The following is a 22,949-nucleotide window of genomic DNA, read 5'->3' on the forward strand; positions in this document are numbered from 1 at the left end:
ACTGCAAGAAGATCAAACCGATCCATTCTGAAGGAAATCAGCCCTGAGTGCTCACTGGAAGGACAGATCCTGAAGCTGAGGCTCCAAGACTTTGGCCACCTCATGAGAAGAGAAGGCTCCCTGGAAAAGACCCTGATGTTGGGAAAGATGAGGGCACAAGGAGAAGGGGACGACAGAGGACGAGATGGTTGGACAGTGTTCTCGAAGCTACCAGCATGAGTTTGACCAAACTGCGGGAGGCAGTGGAAGACAGGAGTGCCTGGCGAGCTCTGGTCCAGGGGGTCATGAAGAGTCGGACACAACTAAACGACTAAACAACAGCAATAATAATTTATACCCCGCCCATCTGGCTGGGTTTCCCCAGCCACTCTGGGCGGCTCCCAACAGAATATTAAAATACAATAACCTATTAAACATTAAAAGCTTCCCTAAAGAGGGCTGCCTTCAGATGTCTTCTAAAAGTCTGGTAGTTGTTTTTCTCTTTGACATCTGGTGGGAGGGCGTTCCACAGGGCGGGTGCCACTACTAAGGCCCTCTGCCTGGTTCCCTGTCAGGGGAACCACCAGAAGGCCCTCGGCACTGGACCTCAGTGTCCGGGCAGAACAATGGGGGTGGAGATGCTCCTTCCTGTTAAGAATGAATGGGGAGCCTGGCTGCTGGATCTGTCCAATGGCTCATGGAGTCCAGTGTGCTTATCCCAGAGAGGTCACCCAGTTGCCCCAAGGAGAAACCAACAAACAGGACCCATCTGAGCACAAGAGGCTTCTTCTCCCCTCCTGTGGCTTCCAGCAGAAACTGGTATTTGGAAGCACGGCTGCCTCCAGCCACAAAGGCAAAGCTTAGCCATCCTGGTTAAAGCAAGGTAAAGGTAAAGGGACCCCTGACCATTAGGTCCAGTCGTGACCGACTCTGGGGTTGCGGCGCTCATCTTGCTTTATTGGCGAAGGGAGCCGGTGTATAGCTTCCGGGTCGTGTGGCCAGCAGGACTAAGCCGCTTCTGGTGAACCAGAGCAGCACACGGAAACGCCGTTTACCTTCCCGCCAGAGTGGTACCTATTTATCTACTTGCACTTTGACGTGCTTTCGAACTGCTAGGTTGGCAGGAGCTGGGACCGAGGAACGGGAGTTCATCCCGTCGTGGGGATTCGAACCGCCGACCTTCTGATTGGCAAGCCCTAGGCTCTGTGGTTTAACCCACAGCGCCACCTGCTAGTAACAACCAGATAGCTGTTTCCAGCCCTATCAAGCAATTTTAGGGATTAAACCAGGTACCTTCCATGTGAAAATCGATGTGCTTTGCCACTGGGCTTTTAATACAACCCTTCTCTCCAATGCTGCGAAAACTTGGACACTAATATTCTGTTTTGCTTGAGTATCAAACCAGTCTCAAGTCCAGCTCTTGTCCCGGACAATGCAGTTATTGTGGTTAAAGTATTCTGACACCCTTCCAGAAAGCTATCTGCGATCTGTTACTAAGTGAAGTTTTAAGAGGAAAGTTTTGCTTGGCGGTTAAAATAAAGCCCACCTATTTTCACACGAGAATGAGAGCAAAACCGAATGTTCAGCTAGAACGACCCGCAAATAAAAATGCTTCCCCCATGTAGAAAAGTGGAAAATTCCAGCACCGTTTCACTGAAGCCCCATATTGAACAAATATATTTTTTAAAAAATATTGCTAAAAGCCAGGCCTTGTCTTAAAAGCACAGATAACAGCGAAGCCTAAGCTGCCATCTTCTGTACCCTTGGGAATAAGCCACATTTACCATAATTTGGAGGTACTTGCTCTTGATTATGCTGTTAACGGAATAATAAGCAAGCATTTATCTCTCAAAGCCCATGATTTTCAAAATGCCTTATCAACCAGCGAGCTTTACTCTTGCTGCAGCATTTTGAATTGTTGTGACCTGCCCTGGGGCCTTAGGGTGAAGGGTGAGTAATAAACCAAATTTATTATTAGGACGTCTACAGGAGTGGGGATGCCTTAGATCACCAGATGTGATCTTCCAGGCCTCTTTATGTAGACTGTGGACTGTGCCCCTCCTCCTACTGAGCTATGGTCCTTCCTTTAAAAAAAAATATCAAAATTCTACTCCTCATGGTTCAGAAGGAAGGGCTGGCTTAAACAGGAACACATAACCTCCAACATTTCTCTGATCGAAATAGGGACATCCTATGCCGTAATAGGGACGCGGGTGGCGCTGTGGGTTAAACCACAGAGCCAAGGACTTGCCGATCAGAAGGTCGGCGGTTCGAATCCCCGCGACGGGGTGAGCTCCCGTTGCTCGGTCCCTGCTCCTGCCAACCTAGCAGTTCGAAGGCACGTCAAAGTGCAAGTAGATAAATAGGTACCGCTCCTGCAGGAAGGTAAACGACGTTTCCATGCGCTGCTCTGGTTCGCCAGAAGCGGCTTAGTCATGCTGGCCACATGACCCGGAAGCTGTACGCCAGCTCCCTCGGCCAATAAAGCGAGATGAGCGCTGCAACCCCAGAGTCAGTCACGACCGGACCTAATGATCAGGGGTCCCTTTATCTTTATGCCGTAATAACAATGATATTTATATGTCATCCATCTAACTGGGTTGTCCCAGCCACTCTGGGAGGCTTCCAACTTATATAAAAACATGATAAAACTTTAAACATTAAAAAAACCTTCCCTATACAGGGCTGTCTTCTGAAGATTGTACGGTCGCACCTTGGTTGACGAACACCTTGCAACTCAAACGTTTTAGCTCCCGAACACGTGAGTGTTCCGGTTTGTGAACGTACTTTGGAACCCGAACGTCTGACACGGCTTCCAGTTGGCTGCAGGAGCCTTGGTTTCCGAACGTTTTGGAAGTCGAACGGACTTCCGGGACGGATTCCGTTCGACTTCCAAGGTACCACTGTATAGTTACTTATCTCCTTGGCTCGGGGTCGCGTAACTCCATTCCTGCCAACATTTCTCTGATGATAATAGGGACGTCCTAAGGAAAAGTGGGACATTTCAGGATCAAATTAGAAACCGGGACGGCTTCTGTAAATCCGGGACTGTCCCTGGAAAATCCCAGACTTGGAACAAGTCAGGCCGCTGACTCATCTGGATTGGTTTCTCTGACATTGAAAAGCAGCTGCTCTCTGGGAATCTAGCCCCCCCGAGATTGAACCTGCAACCTTCTGCCTGCAAAACAGAGGCTCTGTCCCTGAGCTACATCCCTGCCCCCAGAAAAGCACCAGTAACTCTTCACTTTTGCATTCAGAGGGCACACAAACAAGGTTGCTTCCAAACAGCAAGTGGCTTTAAAACAAATAAATAACTTTCCACCCAACTCTGGCAGTAAAAGTTATCTCTTGGAAGGAGCCACTGGACACCCCTGATTTTGGACCCATTGTCCCACTCACCTGCCTCCTTCGCCCATTTGAGGATAGAGGTCACCTCGTTCCCCGCCGTGGTGTTGCACTGCGACCTCGTCACAGCCGCACTGACCCCCAGTGTCCCCTCGTTGGCCTTCACCCCACACAGGTAAGCCGTGGCTGTGCCCGCGCTATCTGGGACCTGGGCGTTGGTGTTGTACGTCTGCGGAGAGCAATGGCAGAAGGGCAGTTTGAAAGCATGAAGCGCAAGTAGATAAATAGGTACCGCTCCGGCAGGAAGGTAAACGACGTTTCCGTGCGCTGCTCTGGTTCGCCAGAAGCAGCTTAGTCATGCTGGCCACATGACCCGGAAGCTGTACGCCGGCTCCCTTGGCCAGTAAAGCGAGATGAGCACCACAACCCCAGAGTCGGCCATGACTGGACCTAATGGTCAGGAGTCCCTTTACCTTTACAGGGGCCACATAAACCCGTTCCGCATTTGTAAAAATGAAAAGTAAAAAAAGTGCACTTTGGAACTCCCTGCCCCCTGATATCAAGCAGGCGCCTTTGCTGTGCTCTTTTTGGCGCTTGCTAAAAACATTTTTGTTTAGACGAGCCCACCCAGACGTTTAGAAAGTTGACGCGAGTTTTAATCTGTTTTTTTAGTCGATCGTTATTTGAACTTTTCAAAAGCTTTAAATGATTGTTGTTGGTTTTTCTTATGGATGAGTTTATCCTTCCAACCGCTTTGAGGAGGGCTTAAAATCAAGTAATTGTTGCCTAATGAAATAATAATAATAATAAAGAGTTTGAACATGGTAGGGCAGATACTTGGTGCGATGGGGAGGATGAGTTTCTCTCTTCTCCCCATAAATTTCTCCTGCTGCCACTCCCCAAGCTGTGAGCTAATCCCTGAGAGAAAGCCTGAAATAAGGCTCTGAAGCAGGACGAGCCCCATAGGCAGCCCTTCCCCATTGCACGGCAGTAAAGCCCACTGACATCCTCGCCCCCCCCCGAACTTCTGTAAATATCATTATTATTATTATTATTATTATTATTATTATTATTATTATTATTTTCATTTTCATTTATATCCTGGCATTTTCCCTAACAGGAACTCAAGGTGGCTGACAGCTAAAAAGTAGAGGTGCAGCTAAAACATCAAGGTGGGGAGAGAGAGCACTCATTTTTAAAAAATAAATAAACAGAAATAGAATTAAACATGTAGATCTAATAATTTTGTTTGTTTGTTTGTTTGTACCCCGCCCATCTGGCGGGGTTGCCCCAGCCACTCTGGGCGGCTTCCAACATATATAAAAACATAATAAAACATTACACACGAGTTAAACATACATTATAACTCACTAAAACATTTTTTTAAAAATACCCAGCACTGTCAAATAGAGGGGGAAAGACCAGTTTGTTAGGAGAAAAGACCCAAAAAAACAATTAGATAGAATGCAGGTCGGATGTTTGTTGCCTCAGTCCTCACAGTGGTGGCAGCCCAGTTAAAAATGTCGTAGCGCAAATTAAAAAATACCTGAGGAATTAAAGCAACCTCGGCTGCGGTTGGCACCGGGCTTGCTTGCTGGGCTGGGGTGCGAAGCTGCCTAGAGCATTGGGGTGGAATATGGGTGCAAACAGGCTCTATAGGCAAGGGAGGAATCTGCACCCGTGCCATATAAGGGGTGTGCAGGAGAACTGCGGCACATTGACCTAGTTTTATGTGGCCCCGGCCTAATTTCAAAATCCCTCTGGAAGCAATCAGTACAGTCCTTTGTGGCAGCAGCAGTGCGCATCGTTCCCCTGACAGCCTGGGGAGATGGAGAGAGGGGAGTGATGGAGGGGGGAAAGTTGGTGACAGAAAGGGAAAGGAAAATGGGTGGGAGGGAGAGGGAGGGAGGGAGGGAGGGAGGGAGGGAGGGAGGAAGGAAGGAAGGAAGGAAGGAAGGAAGGAAGGAAGGAAGGAAGGAAGGAAGATAGATATAAACTGATAGCTGATCAATAGATTGAAAGATCATTACATGTAGATGGAAAAACTTTGGCAGGATTTGAATACAGTCATACCTCAGGTTGAATGCGCTTCAGGTTGAGCGCGTTCGAGTTGCGTTCCGCGGCAAACCGGAAATAACGGTGTGTGTTACTTCTGGATTTCACCACTTGCGCATGCGCAGAGGCTCAAAATGACGTCATGCGCAGAAGCGGCGAAATACGTTTGCTTCTGGATGCAAATGGAGCTCCGGAACGGATCATGTTCGTATCCAGGGGTACCACTGTATTGCTTGTAACGTACAAAAAACTTGAATTACCTTTTTTTTTAACGCATTAGAGAAACTAAGATAAGCAGAAGAAATAAAGATTTGTAATGGTAACCATGGAAAGGCAGAGGGAAGTCAAAGGGTTCAGAGAATCCTAGTTGAAGAGGTGAATGATGTGTTTGAATTTAAATTTGTTATGTAAAACTTAATTCAAAAATATATTTAAAAAAAGAAAAAGGAAGATCAATAGATGGGTAGTGTCAGGGAACTGCCCTCAGCTCAGAGGCGAGAGGTTGAAGGGCTGTTGTGTTACAGGGAGCCTCCGAAGATCTTAGAATCATAGAATCATAGAGTTGGAAGAGACTACAAGGGCCATCGAGTCCAACCCCCTGCCAAGCAGGAAACACCATCAGAGCACTCCTGACATATGGTTGTCAAGCCTCTGCTTAAAGACCTCCAAAGTAGGAGACTCCACCACACTCCTTGGCAGCAAATTCCACTGTCAAACAGCTCTTACTGTCAGGAAGTTCTTTCTAATGTTTAGGTGGAATCTTCTTTCTTGTAGTTTGGATCCATTGCTCCGTGTCCGCTTCTCTGGAGCAGCAGAAAACAACCTTTCTCCCTCCTCTATGTGACATCCTTTTATATATTTGAACACGGCTATCATATCACCCCTTAACCTCCTCTTCTCCAGGCTAAACATGCCCAGCTCCCTTAGCCGTTCCTCATAAGGCATCGTTTCCAGGCCTTTGACCATTTTGGTTGCCCTCCTCTGGACACGTTCCAGTTTGTCAGTGTCCTTCTTGAATTGTGGTGCCCAGAACTGGACACAGTACTCCAGGTGAGGTCTGACCAGAGCAGAATACAGTGGCACTATTACTTCCCTTGATCTAGATGCTATACTCCTATTGATGAGGCCCAGAATTGCATTGGCTTTTTTAGCTGCCGCGTCACACTGTTGGCTCATGTCAAGTTTGTGGTCAACCAAGACTCCTAGATCCTTTTCACATGTAACTTGCGATGCAGTTCTTCCTCTGGTGAGGAGGGAAGCCCCGCCTGCAGTGGGGAAGGGGCGCAGGGACCAGAAGATGCTAGGGAGAGCCTCAACACCGAGCCTGAGCAAGGAGACGGGAGGCAAGTCCCCCTTTGCCAAGGCCTGCTCTGCGCAGTAGGTTTTGGGCACAGAGAGGGGAGGAGAAGGATGGGGGTCACATGACTGTTATGCTGGGAAAGGTATAAGGACCGCCCACTCCCAGATTCTGCCAGCGACTGAGCAGACATGGACTTGCGACGCTCTGCACTGTAAATACAGTGATACCTCGGGTTACATACGCTTCAGGTTACATACGCTTCAGGTTACAGACTCTGCTAACCCAGAAATAGTGCTTCAGGTTAAGAACTTTGCTTCAGGATGAGAACAGAAATCGTGCTGTGGCAGTGCGGTGGCAGCCAGAGGCCCCATTAGCTAAAGTGGTGCTTCAGGTTAAGAACAGTTTCAGGTTAAGTACGGACCTCCGGAACGAATTAAGTACTTAACCCGAGGTACCACTGTAGTTTGTACAGATAATAAAGCCTGGAAAAGACCGGTTGGAGTCTTGCCTGTTTGCTCTCAAGCAACCACACCAGCACCTGACAGGTAGATCAACAGATAGATGGAATGAAAGAGGGTGGCCGAAAAAGAGAAAGAGAAAGGGGGTGACAGAGAGAAAGGAGGGTAGCAAAAACTGTGTGAGAGAGTCTTCTGGTGGCCCCTGACAAATTATCCCTTGGAGGCCTGCCCATATGGAGTTTGGACTTTCCCCCACTTGGCCCAGAGCAGGCTGAGGATGACAAAAACAAGTTGACCGGACGGAGCATCTTACTTGGGGGGCCTTTTTAAACTTCCTGAATAAGAAAACGAAGATAACTGGTGATGATCAGGGGGTGGGGGGGGGAAATAAACAGAGTTTCTTAAGTCTGGGAGGAAGAATGCTGTCCGGCCTCTCAGAACACTGGAACACAGCGTATCGTCCAGGAAAACATATTGACTCTGGGTCTGTGCAAACAGAATGTTTTCTTGATGCAGCCCACAAATTTGCTGAGGGGGCTCCTTGCTGCAGGCGGTTGGGACGGTCCCTTAGCGGGGGGCTGTGGAAAGGGCCCAGTTGTGAGATCCTGGGCACGCTCGCTCAGAAGTAGGTCCTGTTGTGATCCACGGGTCTCTCTCCCTAATAAGGGGAACACAAACAGCTTGCCTGAATCTAGCTGCTGGCACTGGTACTGTAGCTTACTCTAGGAAGCTGGTGGATCAGCACCTCTGGCTAATCTAGCTCAGTATTGCCTGCACAGACTGGCAGGGGTTATATCCCTACCTTGTTTTCTTCTTTAATGCTCACAAATTACTTGAGAATCCCATTAAGACCATAAGAAGTGCCTGGAATAGCACCGGCACAGGGAATCCTGTGCAATTTGTTCTTGTGTTTCTTCTTTTTTTTTAAGAAGAACTTGCGGCTGATTGACCCAGAGTCACCCCGCCAGGACACAAGGGGTGGTCTACCAAACATGTGAATGTATCCGCCACAAGAGGGGCCAAAACAGAAGGTGCCTTGCGCTGCCAGATTCCAAGCTGGGGCTGGGAGGAATGTGCTATGTTTGTTTTTGTCACAGGAAGGCACTTAAGGAGTTGCCCTTGCTCTGGAAAGGGCCAGCTTCCAGATGTCGTCGGGGGGGGGGGAGCTGTCCAGGGGCTGGACCTACGAGCAGGATTTGAACGATGAGCAACAGAAGGGATTAAATATTATAGTAGTTTTGTTAAGGTTCAGAGGGAGAAAAATAGAAACACTATGGAAAAGGGGCTGGGAAGTCAGGGGAGGGAGTTTTTATTATCTGGAAATTTTGGGAAACTTAATAAAAACAACTTCAGGAAAAAAGGAAATTGCTGCCTCCTTAAAATGTAAAGGTAAAGGGACCCCTGACTACTAGGTCAAGCCGTGACTGACTCTGGGGTTGCGGCGCTCATCTCGCTTTATTGGCCGAGGGAGCCGGCGTACAGCTTCCAGGTCATGTGGCCAGCATGACTAAGCCGCTTCTGGCACAACCAGAGCAGCACACGGAAATGCCGTTTACCTTCCCACCAGAGTGGTACCTATTTATCTACTTGCACTTTGATGTGCTTTCGAACTGCTAGGTGGGCAGGAGCAGGGACCGGGCAACAGGAACTCACCCGGTCGCGGGGATTCGAACCTCTGACCTTCTGGTCAGCAAGTCCTAGTCTCTGTGGTGTAACCCACAGCGCCACCCGCGTCCCTATATCCCTAGAAATGGGGCAAGGGGAGAATGCCCCACATTGCTGTTGCCACGTGAATCTGCTCTGCGTACAAGTTTGCCAGTCTGCAGCGGGCACTGGATTCAGGCTGCCACCAGGCTCAGCAAGCACTGTGAATTTTGTTTTACAATATCCCTATCAGTATGTCTCTTGGCATCACAGCCGCTCTTAAAGGACAGGCTTGATCATTTAAATCAGCCACAGACCACCTGGCACCCTCCTCAGTTATGGAGCAACTGCTTTGCATGTGCCAGGTTCAGTCCCCAAGAAGCAGGACTGGGCAAAGCCTCTCTGCTTGAAACCCTGGAGAGAGCGACTGCCAGTCAGTGTAGGCATGGCTGGGCTAGATGGACCAACGGTCTTGTTTTTTGTTTGAGAGCCAGTGCGGTGTAGTGGTTAAGAGTGATAGACTCGTAATCTGGTGAACTGGGTTCGCGTCTCCGCTCCTCCACATGCAGCTGCTGGGTGACCTTGGGCCAGTCACACTTCTTGGAAGTCTCTCAGCCCCACTCACCTCACAGAGTGTTTGTTGTGGGGGAGGAAGGGAAAGGAGAATGTTAGTCGCTTTGAGACTCCTTTGGGTAGTGATAAAGCGGGATATCAAATCCAAATTCAAACTCTTCTAGATTTCCTGCAGAAGTCGGTCAGCATTCTATGGCCACAGATCACTTCCATTCTTCAATGGGATGCTTCGGGTGTTTCCTTCCACCATTTAATATATTTAGGTGCCGAAATCCAGCATCGCCTGAGCTCGGCGAGTGTAGCTTTCTCACAGTTGCAGTGCAGTGTATTTGAGGACTGGGACATTCGCAGGGAAACCAAAATGCTTGTTTGCAAAGCTATTGTACTACCAACCTTACTGTATGCTTGTGAAACATGGACCACTTATAAACGCCATCTCCTTGAAAGATTCCGTCAACGGTGTCTCCAAAAATTGTACACATCACTTGGGAAGACAGGCAAACTAATGTAAAAATCACCAGTGTCGAAGCAATGATTCTTCAACATCAGCTTTGTTGGACTGGTCATGTGGTGTGGATGCCTGATTATCATCTTCCAAAGCAACTACTCTATTCCAAACTTAAAAATGGAAAGCGTAATGCTGGTGGTCAACAAAAGAGGTTTGAAGTCCCTCTCAAGGCAAATCTTTAAAAATGTAGGATAAACACCAACAATTGGGAAACACTTGCCTGCGAGCGCTCCAACTGGAGAACAGCCTTTACCAAAGAGGTCATGGGCTTTGAAAACGCTTGAACTCAGGATGAAAGGGAGAAGCGTGCCAAGAGGAAGGCATGCTTGGCAAACCCTCACCGTGATCAACTCCTGCCCGAAAACCAGTGTCCCCTCTGTGGAAGGACGTGTGGATCCAAAATTGGCCTCCACAGTCTCTTACGGACTCATTGTTAAGACCGTGTTCATGGAAGACAATCTTACTCTGCTACGAGGGATCGCCAAAGAAGAAGAAGAAGATATTTTGGTGCTGTTTTATAAACCTCGAGGTTTGTTCACTCTTGAACAGTGGGTGTTGCCATTTTGGCAGCTTGAAATAACAGCACTTAAAACAACTCGAACATCAGAAGTCAATGACTGGACGTACCTCTGAGTAAATGCGCAGAGATTAAGCGTGCATGAATCTGTTAACTACGAGTTTCCACATATGTTTGCTGGAATCAAAGGGCGAGGCTCCACATGTTTTAAAGAAAGGGGTTTTTTATTTTATTTTATTTTTAAAAAAAGAATCACAGGGTAGCAGACCTTCTGCCTTATCTTCACCCCAAGTAAAGAAGGACCACAGCCTTTGTGATGCCCATCCAAAAGAAGAGAATGGGAGTAGAGGCAGGGCTGGAGAGGTCTCCTTACCTTGGACAAAGCCACAAAGGGAAACCGGTCCATTTCCAGGACTGTCTCTTCCCCATTGTTGTTGCTCAGCTGCCCCTTCAGTATGCGAGCCGCTGTCACCGTGGGGACTCCCATGCCTACAGTCAAAAGAGCCACACGTGAGAAAGGCTGGGAAAGGCCTTTACATCCAGCTGGCATGTAAAGTTGAACCTTTCACTTGGTGAAACTGCACTCGAACCAAAAACACAGCTGACCTTGGGAATTCACACTTTTCCGAATTTTGCAATGCAGTTCCCCAGCCCATAAATGTGTGTGGAAATTAATACGCCGGAATGTTAAGCATGCATATAAACACATATACAGTGGTGCCTCGCAAGACGAAATTAATTCATTCCGCGAGTTTTTTCGTCTAGCGAATTTTTCATCTTGCGAAGCACGGTGTCGGAAAAGTTTTGGGAAAGCTTCAAAAATCACCAAAAATCTCAAAAAAGGCTACCACACCGCGTTCTATGAGTTGCTCCTCGAAGTCAAGTCGCAACTGTATTAACGGTGTTAAGAAAAAGGAAACAAACTTGCAAAAAACGCAAGACGTTTTCGTCTTGCGAAGCAAGCCCATAGGGAAATTCGTCTTGCGAAGCAGCTCAAAAACCACAAAACCCTTTCGTCTAGCGAGTTTTTCATCTTGCGAGGCATTCGTCTTGCGGGGCACCACTGTAATAGGTGAAAAGCAACATATCGAAAGGGCATTACATTAGTGGAAACTGTTAGGATATATAGTTACATCGTGCCGGAGAGTGTATTCAGAAGGGACTCATTCAGGTGTCCTACATGCCAGGAAACAAAATTCCTGCAGATCTGTTGCCTAAGGTTGTTAACAGAGAACAACTTAAGATTTAGGTACAGAGGTTGCAATTGGGTTGAACCACAGGTACTACAGGTTACATGGAAGGGGGGAGGATGTTTGGATATAGTTCCATTCCACCTTAAAAGGGTACAGGCATGATGTTGGTGTATCACATAATAATAATAATAATTTATTATTTATACCCCGCCCATCTGGCTGAGTTTCACCCGTCACTCTGGGCGGCTCCCAATCAAGTATTAAAAACAGTGCAGCATTAAATATTAAAAACTTCCCTGAACAGGGCTGCCTTCAGATGTCTTTTAAAGATAGGATAGCTACTTATTTCCTTCACATCTGAAGAGAGGGTGTTCCAAGGGTGGGCGTCACTGCTGAGAAGGCCCTCTGTCTGGTTTCCTATAACCTTACTTCTCGCAATGAGGGAACCGCCAGAAGGCCCTCAGCGCTGGATCTCAGCGTCCGGGCAGAACGATGGGGGTGGAGACGCTCCTTCAGGTATACTGGACCGAGGCCGTTTAGGGCTTTAAAGGTCAGCACCAACACTTTGAATTGTGCTCGGAAACGTACTGGGAGCCTGTTTACTCCCAGCACAGTCTGCTGGGAACTTCTGTTGTATTTTGCTTTTGCTATAGTGCTGTTTTGTTTTGTTTTTGCTGGACACGAAGGCAAGCAGACATGTTCTCCTTTGTTCCTGAGCTATGCTGAATAAAATGCTGTACTTTATGCTTGCACGTCTCTCTGTTCAGAGCGTGCATGAGTCTCTAAACGTATCTGAGGCTCATGTCGCTGACTGACTGATGCTGTTCCACGGGAGACCAGTGAGCGTCCGGAGCCAGCTGGGGGCCTGCCTGATGCCCCCGTCTCCCCGGCAGTATCCCAACAGAAACTGCTTTGCAAAAAAAGCACATATCAGGGAGGAAGGGAGACTGCATATGTAAAACTTATGTGGAAATGTGGACGGCTGAACTCAGAGCCAGGCAGAATGGAAAAATGAGAAACTCAGGAAAACCAAGCTGGGTGGATTCACCCCTGTGCCAAGTGTGACACGTGGGGAAAGTCCCTGTTGCGCCCGGTGCCAGGTAATGACTGACAATTTGGCCCCAATCAGGGACAGAGAGAGCAAAAAAAGCTGACTCAAGCTTTCCATTCTCATGATTCATGTCAGAATAAAAGGGAAGAACTAGGGATCAGGGCGAGGAGGCACAACCCAACTCACACTTTCCTGAACAAAATGTGAACCGAAGGAGATTTATCCTTCCACATTTGAACTTTTCAGAATTTTGCAATGCGCTTCTCCAAGCAAATACTGTGTGCACCAAAACCCAAAGAAGCCTATTTGAGGGGAAAGCTTGCATAAAGGTGAACACATTTGTGAAAGTAACCTGGGGGGGGGGGAGAATGGATGATATTTGATAATAGCAATAATAATAATAATAGTAATAATTTTATTATTTACGGTATACGCTGCTCATCTGACTGGGTTGCCAACAAAATATTTAAAACATCCCCTGTTAAAAACTTTGCTGAAGCCTTCAGATGTCTTCTAAAAGTCAATTTGTTGTTTATCTGTTTGGTATCTAGGGCAAGAGCCACCACTGAGAAGGCCCTCTGCCTGGTTCCCTGTAGCTTCACTTCTTGCAATGAGGGAAACACCAGAAGGCCCTCGGAGCTGGACCTCAGCGTCCGGGCAGAACGATGGGGGTGGAGATGCTCCTTCACGTATACAGACCCCAGAAACAAGTATGTGGAGGGGTGTATTCCCTTCTATAGGGGAAGTATATCTGGGTCTAACAGGGAGCAGCAGTCTGGGGAGACTTCAAGTCCTGCCCTCCTCCTTTGTGTCTGAAGCCCTCTATTGCCCCCTTTCCCATCCCACAGACTTCCACCGCTCCGTGCCCAGATCTCACCGTCCCCGAGGAAGAGGATGACATTCTTGGCCACATTTGTGTTGAGCTCCTGCAAGCTCAGAGCCCTCCGCAGCGTCTCCTGGGCCTGCTCTCTCCAGAACCGGGGGTTCTTCTCCTTCTCTGCAGTTGGGAGGAAAGAAGACGAGGGTGACTGGAGGCCATAGGGCACCCTGTCACCTCCAGGGCTTGCGTCAAGATTGCAGGCGGAGTCCACATTCGTCCTCAGGAGCTCTGCACCACAGATCAAGAGGGGCTGTGCGCACACCGCACATTTACAGCACACAACCTAGTTCCCCGTAGAATCCTGGGAACTGTAGTTTTTTTAAGGTGACTGGGTGCCGTAGCCCTGTAGTGAGTAAACTACAGTTCCCGGAATTCTTTGCAGTGAGAAAAGTCATGCGCTTTAAATGTGCGGCGTGTGTAGCCTGGCATGCTCACAAGAATTGCTCACAACTGTTTTCTCAGTCTGCTGTCTGTCTGCTTTGCACATGGTCTTGATTGCAGGAACCGACTGGTTGCCGGGCTGCTCTGCCAGGAAGATGCGCCTCTCCAATTCTTTCCAGGTGCATTTTAACCCCCTGGGTGGTCCAGATAATTTCCCCTCCCCCCATACAATTTGTGAGAGAAGGACTAATCCCTTAGCTTAATCTGTCTGGATGAAGGCAGAGGGCTAACCACTCATAACGAAATTACTATGCGCCAATAACAGACATGCCTATGTGTGGCCTAGTATTAAAAACAATATTCTTATAATGGCAGCACTCAGTCGCCGGCACTTTAAAAATATCCTCTTCCAAAGCTCTGCCTGGTGTTGACATCTTTCCTCCTCACCTGAGTGTTTACAAATGGCTCCTTGACTTCACTCGCTGCTCAGCCAAAGAGCTGGGTGGGGGAACAGCTGCCAGGCTGGAAGTGAGCAAGCATTTATCGTAGAATTGTAGCCTTGGAAGGGACCCCAGGTATCATCTAGTCCAATCCCCCACAGTGCAGGAATATGCAGCTGTCCCATGCAGGGACTGAACCTGCGACCTTCCGAAGTTCCTTAGGAAGGCCCCCAAACTGCTCAGAGCAGCGCAGTTCTTGCACACGGGGATGGGCCAATTGGCTTCGCTCCTCATTCACTTACCTGGAACCAAAGAGGAGAGGGACGCTTCGATCAGGAAGGCAAAAAGCAGCACTCTCATAGTGACGTCGTCCTCGGTGGCAGGAGGCAGGGGCACGTTGAAGACCAGCAGGCAGCGTCCGTGGGCTATGCACTAGAGGAAGTATGGGTTACTGCGTAAATTGGGGGGAGCAGAGAAGAAGAGCAAGTATGAAAACTCAACCGTGAGTTGGGTTTTCCAACTGTGACAACCAGTGGCGTAGCGTGGGGGTGCGGGGGGGCCGGCCACACCGGGCGCAACATCTGGGGGTTAGGGTTAGGGGGCGCAAATCCACGGGTTAGGGGGCGCAAATCTACGGGTTAGGGGGCACAAATTACTTGCCTTGCCCCGGGTGCTGACAACCCACGCTACGCCACTGGTGACAACACAGAATTGTGATGCAGGAAACCAGGGCAGTAAAGGCAAGCGATGGTCTGCTTCAGAGATGGGGAACCACTGGCCCTCCAGATATTGCTAAACTTCCAGCTCCCCTTAATCGCACTCAGCATGGCCAGTGGTCAGGGAGGGTGGAAGTTGTAGTACAGCAACACCTGGAGGACCACACAGGTTCCTTATCCATCCATTAAAAGGAGGCACTGTTTCATTGGCAGAAGCTAGGAGTGCAGTAAAGGCAAGTGATGGTCTAGTTCATCCTTGATGCCTTTACTGTCCCTTAACAACCTTCATAGCAACTCTGCCTCCTTTTAATGCGTCACCAATACAGAACAACAAACCCCTGTGTTTGTTAGCACAACAAACAATACAAGCAACACGAAGACCATTTTACTAGATAGCACTGAAATTCTTATTGCATAATATACATGATTTAGTACAACAAAAACCAAAATGTGTACACTTGTGAATTCTCTAATACATTTGAAAGCAAACGAACACACGTCTGTCAATCTTTGAAAGTCCGTAGAAGTATAATAAGTCTATGGTTGAAACAAAGTAATAGATGCTATCCTGTGGGCTGAGCAGTAAAACTTTTTTAGGCGTTCATGGTGCCGAAGTAGCAAGTTATAATGTGTGAAGTTTATATAATGTACACAGGTCATTGTTTCATATTTGAATTCTTTTGTAGTTGTGCTGAAGAAGATTCAAGCGAAACAGTCAGATTGTCCGGGATCACTGTCCTACGTTCTTCACTTACTACTTCGGCACCATGAATAAGAATTGCAGCACTATCTAGCAGACTGGACTTCATGTTGCTTGTATTGTTTGTTGTCCTTTTAGTTCTTGGCTGGGTGACCTACGGCTCACAACCTATTTTCTCCGCCCGTTGCCTCCGTCGCACGTGGGCTGGACAGGCAGGATCTTAGGGCAGCCCACTGCAGCCTGCCCAGTCCACAACTTCATCGCCATAACTGACTCCAAGCGCCACTGTTAACAGCAACAGTGGCAGCAGCTTTAAGGATAAGCCTCTGGGCTGTAGCTAATTCTCTGGGATTACTCCCGCTGAGCGCAAGCGATACCGGCAAATGTTCTTAAGAGAGACGCATGGAGCCTTGGCAGGGGCCCAGCCAGCCGGCAGATCGGCCAAAAGCCACCAGTAGATGCCGGTCAGAGGGGGTGGGAGAGAAGGACAGAGCCGGACAGAGGGGTTTCCCAATAAAGCCTAGCATGCTCAACTGGCAGCAGCAACCGCAGCACCCTGGCCTTGACCAAGGACCCCGTTGCACAGGTAGTGCACATGGAGCATGAAGAAGCATTGGGTGCCAGGGCCGGCCCAAGACATATGGGCACCTGAGGAGCAAAGATCTCCATCAAGGGTGGGAGGAGACCAGTGGTGCCTCCTATTTGCCAAGAGGCCGCTGTAGAAGTGGCATGGGTGGGTGTGCTGAGAAGGCGCTAGATCTGGCCTCCAGGGAGCTCACTACAGCTGCTGCTGTCCTGCCACTGCAGCAGCGGGTGATACATTCCTTGTCAGCCGGGTCTGCTGCCCCTGGGGATCTTGCCACCTGAGGCAGGTCGCCTCCCCTTGCCTCACGGGTGGGCCAACCTTGCCAGCTGCCTCCGCTGTGGATGTGGGCCACAAACAGGGGATTAAGATCAGTGAATAGATTGCTGGATCAGGCCCATGGTCCATCTAGCAGACCCTCCAAGTGTCCAGGGTCAGTCCTGGATTGACATAAGCCATCCCGGTTTCCGATTTGATCCCAGAATGTCCTGCCTTTCCTTAAAGGTAAAGGTACCCCTGACCGTTAGATCCAGTCACGGACGACTCTGGGGTTGCGTGCTCATCTCGCTCTATAGGCCGAGGGAGCCAGCGTTTGTCCGCAGACAGCTTCCGGGTCATGTAGCCAGCAGGACTAAACTGCTTCTGGTGCAACGAAACACCGTGACAGAAACCAGAGCACATGGAAATGCCATTTACCTTCCCGCTGCAGCCGTACCTATTTATCTACTTGCACTGGTGTGCTTTCGAACTGCTAGGTTAGCAGGAGCTGGGACAGAGCAACAGGAGCTCACCCCGCCATGGGAATTTGAACCACTGACCTTCGGGCTGAGGGAGCCGGCATTTGTCCACAGACAGCTTTCTGGGTTATGTGGCCAGCAGGACTAAACCACTTCTGGCGCAATGGAACAACGTGATGAAAGCCAGAGCGCACAGAAACCCTGTTTACCTTCCTGCCACAGCGGTACCTATTTATCTACTTGCACTGGTGGGCTTTCAAACTGCTAGGTTGGCTGACCTTCTGATCGGCAAGCCCAAGAGGCTCAGTGGTTTAGACCACAGCGCCACCTGCGTCCCTGCCTTTACGAAAGAAACTTCAGCCGACTGAGGAATGCAAAAGAGCAACAGTGGTGGCTCCTCCGAAGATTGAGGAGACCCGAGGTGAGGCACAGGTTGAAGGTTCAGTGCCAAGAACTTGTTTGAGAAGGCTCAAGGCCCAGCATTGTTCTTGCAACAGGAAAACGCTCAACTGTCTTGTGTTGAAACAATTTAAGAGAAAAACAGACTAATGACTTCTGGCACCGGCGATACGGTTTTCGAAAGAAAGGAAGAAAGTCTCGGAAGCCACAGAACATGAAAACACAGAACCCATATTTGGACCAACTAAAATGCAGGGTGCAACCTTTCACGTCTCAAAAGCATCTTAACCTTTTTGAAACTGTACATCCCGTTGTTTTTAAATGGCCTGCTCTAACATACGTTGCTTTGCTGACCTGAGAGGACAGGTCAAGCTTCCAGTTCCAGGAACCACTTTTATAAAAGACTTGGGCCCCACGATTGTCGTTTGGACTTAGAGGAACCATTGTTCTTGCCTGGACCTAAGGGAATAATTCATGCATATTTTTAAAAAAATAAATTGTGCATTTTCACTTCCACTTTTGCAGAACTTAAAGCTGACCTGCTTTGGGTGGGATAGAGCATGATGAAAGCCAAACCCAACAAAAAATAGTGCCTTGAAGTTTTTTTGGTGCAGAAGGTGGAAGGGAGCAGGATAGAGGGGGCGATTGATGTTTTAATGTGCCCCATGTTAACTAAACAGTCTATGCCTGTTACCTTCTTCCAAAGCATTGACTCTATTCCAAACTTAAAAATGGAAAGCATAACGCTGGTGGTCAACAAAAGAGGTTTAAAGATTCCCTCAAGGCAAATATTTTAAAATGTGGTATATACACCGACAGCTGGGAAACACTGGCCCGCGAGCACTCCAATTGGAGAACAGCCTTTACCAAAGGTGTTATGGGCTTTGAAGACACTCGAACTCAGAACACAAGGGAGAAACGTGCTAAGACGAAGGCACGCTTGGCAAACCCTCGCCATGATCAACTCCTGCCCAGAAACCTCTGTCCCCACTGTGAAAGGACATGTGGATCCAGAATTGGCCTCCACAGTCACTTACGGACTCATTGTTAAAACCGTTTTTATGGAAGACAATTTTACCCGGCTATGAGGGATCGCCAAAGAAGAAGACAACTTTACATAAAAACATGAGCAGAGCCTTCAGCTGGGTAAAGCCAGTGGCCCCAAAGTGTAACCCAAAGTACAAGGAGGATTTGAGAACCAGAAGCCTCTCTTCTCATGCATCTTCCATCCAGAAGCATTGCTGCCTCCAGCTGTGGCAGCAGGGCCTAGCGGTTATAGCTAGCAGTCATCTATAGTCCTCCCTCCATCAATTTGTCCAATCTTCTTTTAGGACTCAGCTGCAAATACAAGTGCGTTTTAAGTGCATTGTACAAATGTGACAAGAATGCGGGTGGCGCTGTGGGTTAAACCACAGAGCCTAGGACTTGCCGATCAGAAGGTCGGCAGTTCGAATCCCCGTGACGGGGTGAGCTCCCGTTGCTCGGTCCCTGCTCCTGCCAACCTAGCAGTTCGAAAGCACATCAAAGTGCAAGTAGATAAATAGGTACCGCTCCGGTGGGAAGGTAAACGGCGTTTCCGTGCACTGCTCTGGTTCGCCAGAAGTGGCTTAGTCATGCTGGCCACATGACCCGGAAGCTGTACGCCGGCTTCCTCGGCCAATAAAGTGAGATGAGCACCGCAACCCCAGAGTCAGCCATGACTGGACCGAATGGTCAGGGGTCCTTCACCATTAGCTTTTTACAAATGTGACACTAGATGGCGCTGATGAACCAATGGCAAATTCCACATATATTTTACAAGTTTTTGTTTTTACCACAGTGCCCATTTCCCGCCCATTTATTTCCTTCTGTTGCATCCTGTCTAACTTCTTTAGAGAAGCAGCTGTCTGAGCAGGGGGCGGGGATATTTGGGCTTTCGCCTCACACTTTAGAGGGGGGGGGGGGAGGCAACAAGGAACTAGCAATTGTGAATCAAGTTCCTTTGAGGCTTTTCCTCAAAATCTCTTGCCAGAAACGCTTCTGGCAAGAAACACTTGTGTTGGGGGTGGGCAGCAAACTCTCCTTTGTTTGTGGTTATATTTTGCCTCTGGCATCTTCTCCTGTTCTGTCTGGATCCTGGGAAGCTGCCTTGTACTGAACCAGACCATTGGTCTCTCTAGCTCAACATTGTTTACACTGGCTGGCAGCATCTCTGCAGAGTTTCAGGCGGGTGGGGGGGGTCACCCAAACAGACCAGGGACCTTCGGCATGCAAGGCATGTCATTGAGCGACGGCCCATTATTCCTGGCTTCACAGGCGTTTTAAAATTGCTTTAATGGGCTGCCTCAGTAATAGCTGTAAAATGGGCAGAAGGGCCCCAACTTCTCAATACAGCTCCTTCTCCCTTGCCTTGGAGATTCCTACGGCTGCTTTTTGTTCTCTCCTTTTGGCTGGAAAAGTTAACTCCCAACTTTTCTTCCTCCGAGCAGCCAGCTCGGAGCTTGGCAGTGCCTGGGCTAAGATTATCTTCTTCACAATGAGCCTGTGGAGCGAGTCAGGCGGTATCACAGCGACTGAGGCAAAGTTATTCCTGAGTGAGCAGGGTTCTGAAGCCAAGTCTCTTACATTCTCGCTATCGCTTCACACCGGTTCTCAGGTTCCTTGGCATCCCCACAACAGATCTCCCCCCCCAAAAAAAAAACCCACTCAATAACAATTACAACCTACCCCATCCTTCCCCAAACTGGTGCCCTTCAGAAGTTTTGGATTACAACTCCTAGGACACCACAGCTGTATGAATAGTAACTCTCTCTCCTTATTTTTTAGTGTAACAGCTCCTGCACTTCGGAACTCCCTGCCCATTGATCTTCACCGTATTCTTTTGCTAAAATCTTTTCTGCCTAGGCAGATGCGTATGAGTTGATGTCTTTTAATCGGTACTTTCCCCAGCAAATACTTTATGTGCTTAGGTTTTTTTCCAAGCGCCTTTAACTTTGATTCTTATTGACAGCTTCAAGGTATGCTTTATATTCTTTGCAATGCAGTGGTTCTCAAGCTGTGGGTCCCCAGACGTTGTTGGACTACAACTCCCATCATCCCTGAGCTCTGGCCTTGCTAGCTAGGGGTGATGGGAGTTGTAGTTCAACAACATCTGGGGACCCACATGTTGAGAAAGGCTGGCTTAGAGCTGGCTTCCTCAAACTCGCCCCTCCAGATGTTTTGAGACTACAGTTCCCATCATCCCTGCCCACTGGTCCTGCTAGTTAGGGACCATGGGAGTTGTAGGACAAAAACATCTGGAGGGCAGAGTTTGAGGAAGCCTGGCTTAGAGGAAATGGGTTTGCTACGCAATGAGTAGACCCATTGAAGTTAATGGGCATGGCTGACTTGGGCCTGTTAATTTCGATGGGCCTACTCTGAGTAGGACTCAGTTGCGCATAGCCCGTTGCTTACAATTAAGCAGCATGCACATTTTGTTTGAAGAAACGCAAAATTCCATTCATGCTGATGGGAGCTGTAGTCCAAAAAAACCTTGAAGGCATCAGGTCAGGGAAAGGCCAGTCATAAGATCCTAAGAAGAGCCTGGGTGCCGGATCCAGCCTCCTGTTCTCATCCTGACCGACCAGATGCCCCATTGGGGAGCCCACAAGCAAGGACCCAGCCATGAGAGCAACTCTTCCCTCCAGCAGCTTCCTGAAACTGGCAGTCGGATGCATTGCTGACTCTGACTGCAGAGACTTCAGAGCTCCTCCTCCTCCTCCTCCTCCTCCTCCTCCTCCTCCTCCTCCTCCTTCTTCTTCTTCTTCTTCTTCTTCTTCTTCTTCTTCTTCTGCGATCCCTCCTAGCCAAGTAAGATCATCTTCCATAAACAAGGTCTTAACCAGGCTTCCTTAACCTCGGCCCTCTAGATGTTTTGAGACTACAATTCCCATCATCCTTGACCACTGGTCCTGCTAGCTAGGGATCATGGGAGTTGTACACCAAAAACGTCCGGAGGACTGAGGTTGGGGAAGCCTGGTCTTAACAGTGAGTCTATAAGTGACTGTGGAGGCCAATTCTGTAACCACACGTCCTCCCACAGTGGGGACAGAGGTTTCCGGGCGGGAGTTGATCACGGCGAGGGTTTGCAAAGCATGCCTTCCTCTTAGCATGTTTCTCCCTTGTGTCCTGAGTTCGAGTGTCTCCAAAGCCATAACACCTTTGGCAAAGGCTGTTCTCTAAGTGGAGCACTCGCAGGCCGGTGTTTCCCGGTTGTCCGTGTTTATCCCACATTTTTAAAGATTTGCCTTGAGAGAGTGTTTAAACCTCTTTTGCTGACCACCAGCACTACACAGGGACACGAGGGATGCGGGTGGCGCTGTGGGTTAAACCACAGAGCCTAGGACTTGCCGATCAGAAGGTCGGCGGTTCGAATCCTCGCGACGGGGTGAGCTCCCATTGCTCGGTCCCTGCTCCTGCTAACCTAGCAGTTCAAAAGCATGTCAAAGTGCAAGTAGATAAACAGGTACCACTCCAGTGGGAAGGTAAACGGCGTTTCAGTGCGCTGTTCTGGTTCGCCAGAAACGGCTTAGTTATGCTGGCCACATGACCCGGAAGCTGTACACCGGCTCCCTTGGCCAATAAAGCGAGATGAGCACTGCAACCCTAGAGTCGGCCACGACTGGACCTCATGGACCTACCTTTTTTTTAGCACTACTAGCCATTGGGGCTAGTAGCCTCTTCCTCCCAGCCGTCCTTTAAAGCCACCCTAGTCTACTCCGACCATCAGCCAGAGCTCATCAGACCGGAGACCCACATTTCAACTGGAAATGTGAAGGCATGCCAAGCAGAGGCTTTGCCCCTCACCACACCCAGCACCTGCTGCCAACCACCACAAAGTTTTGGCACTTCCTTGAGAAGTTCGCAACAAAGACGTCGGGGGGGGTGATCCTGTAGAGGAGGATTAAGCTAAGGTTACCAGACATCCTCGTTTCCTGGGGACAGTCCCCGGATTTACAAATCAGTCCCCATACAAAATCAACTGAAGTTGAAAAGTGTCCCCAGATTCATTGGGGGGAAATCTGGTAACCTTAGATTAAGCAGAACTTCCCCATTCCACAAATGGCTCCTTCTGCCCTTGAATGCAGACATCTGAAGGCAGCCCTGTTTAGGGAAACTTTTAATGTTTGATGCATTACTGTATTTTAATATTTTGTTGGAAGCCACCCTGAGTGGCTGGGGAAGCCCAGCCAGATGGGCGGGGTATAAATCTTAAAAAGCAGAGACATCACCTTGCCAACAAAGGTCCATCTAGTTAAAGCTATGGTTTTCCTAGTAGTGATGTATGGAAGTGAGAGCTGGACCATAAAGAAGGCTGATCGCCGAAGAATGGATGCTTTTGAATTCTGGTGCTGGAGGAGACTCTTGAGAGTCCCATGGACTGCAAGAAGATCAAACCTCTCCATTCTTAAGGAAATCAGCCCTGAGTGCTCACTGGAAGGACAGATCCTGAAGCTGAGGCTCCAATACTTT

The 22,949-nt window shown here is 48.8% G+C and overlaps 1 protein-coding gene across 1 annotated transcript in view; it reads right to left on the reverse strand.

Annotated features, from left to right (window-relative positions):
* ALPL (alkaline phosphatase, biomineralization associated) overlaps positions 1 to 22,949 on the reverse strand; it is a 60,162-nt gene that overhangs the window by 25,116 nt on the left and 12,097 nt on the right. Inside the window, exons 2-5 of the mRNA XM_081203106.1 lie at positions 14,627 to 14,775; positions 13,501 to 13,620; positions 10,753 to 10,868; positions 3,379 to 3,553 (exon numbers count right to left, since the gene is read on the reverse strand). Of these exons, the coding sequence (XP_081059232.1) occupies positions 3,379 to 3,553; positions 10,753 to 10,868; positions 13,501 to 13,620; positions 14,627 to 14,684 (469 nt within the window). The 5' untranslated portion in view covers positions 14,685 to 14,775. The remainder of the gene's footprint in view (positions 1 to 3,378; positions 3,554 to 10,752; positions 10,869 to 13,500; positions 13,621 to 14,626; positions 14,776 to 22,949) is intronic.

This window comes from Podarcis bocagei (genome assembly GCF_964188305.1).
Source record: "Podarcis bocagei genome assembly, chromosome: 7".
Lineage (NCBI taxonomy): Eukaryota > Metazoa > Chordata > Lepidosauria > Squamata > Lacertidae > Podarcis > Podarcis bocagei.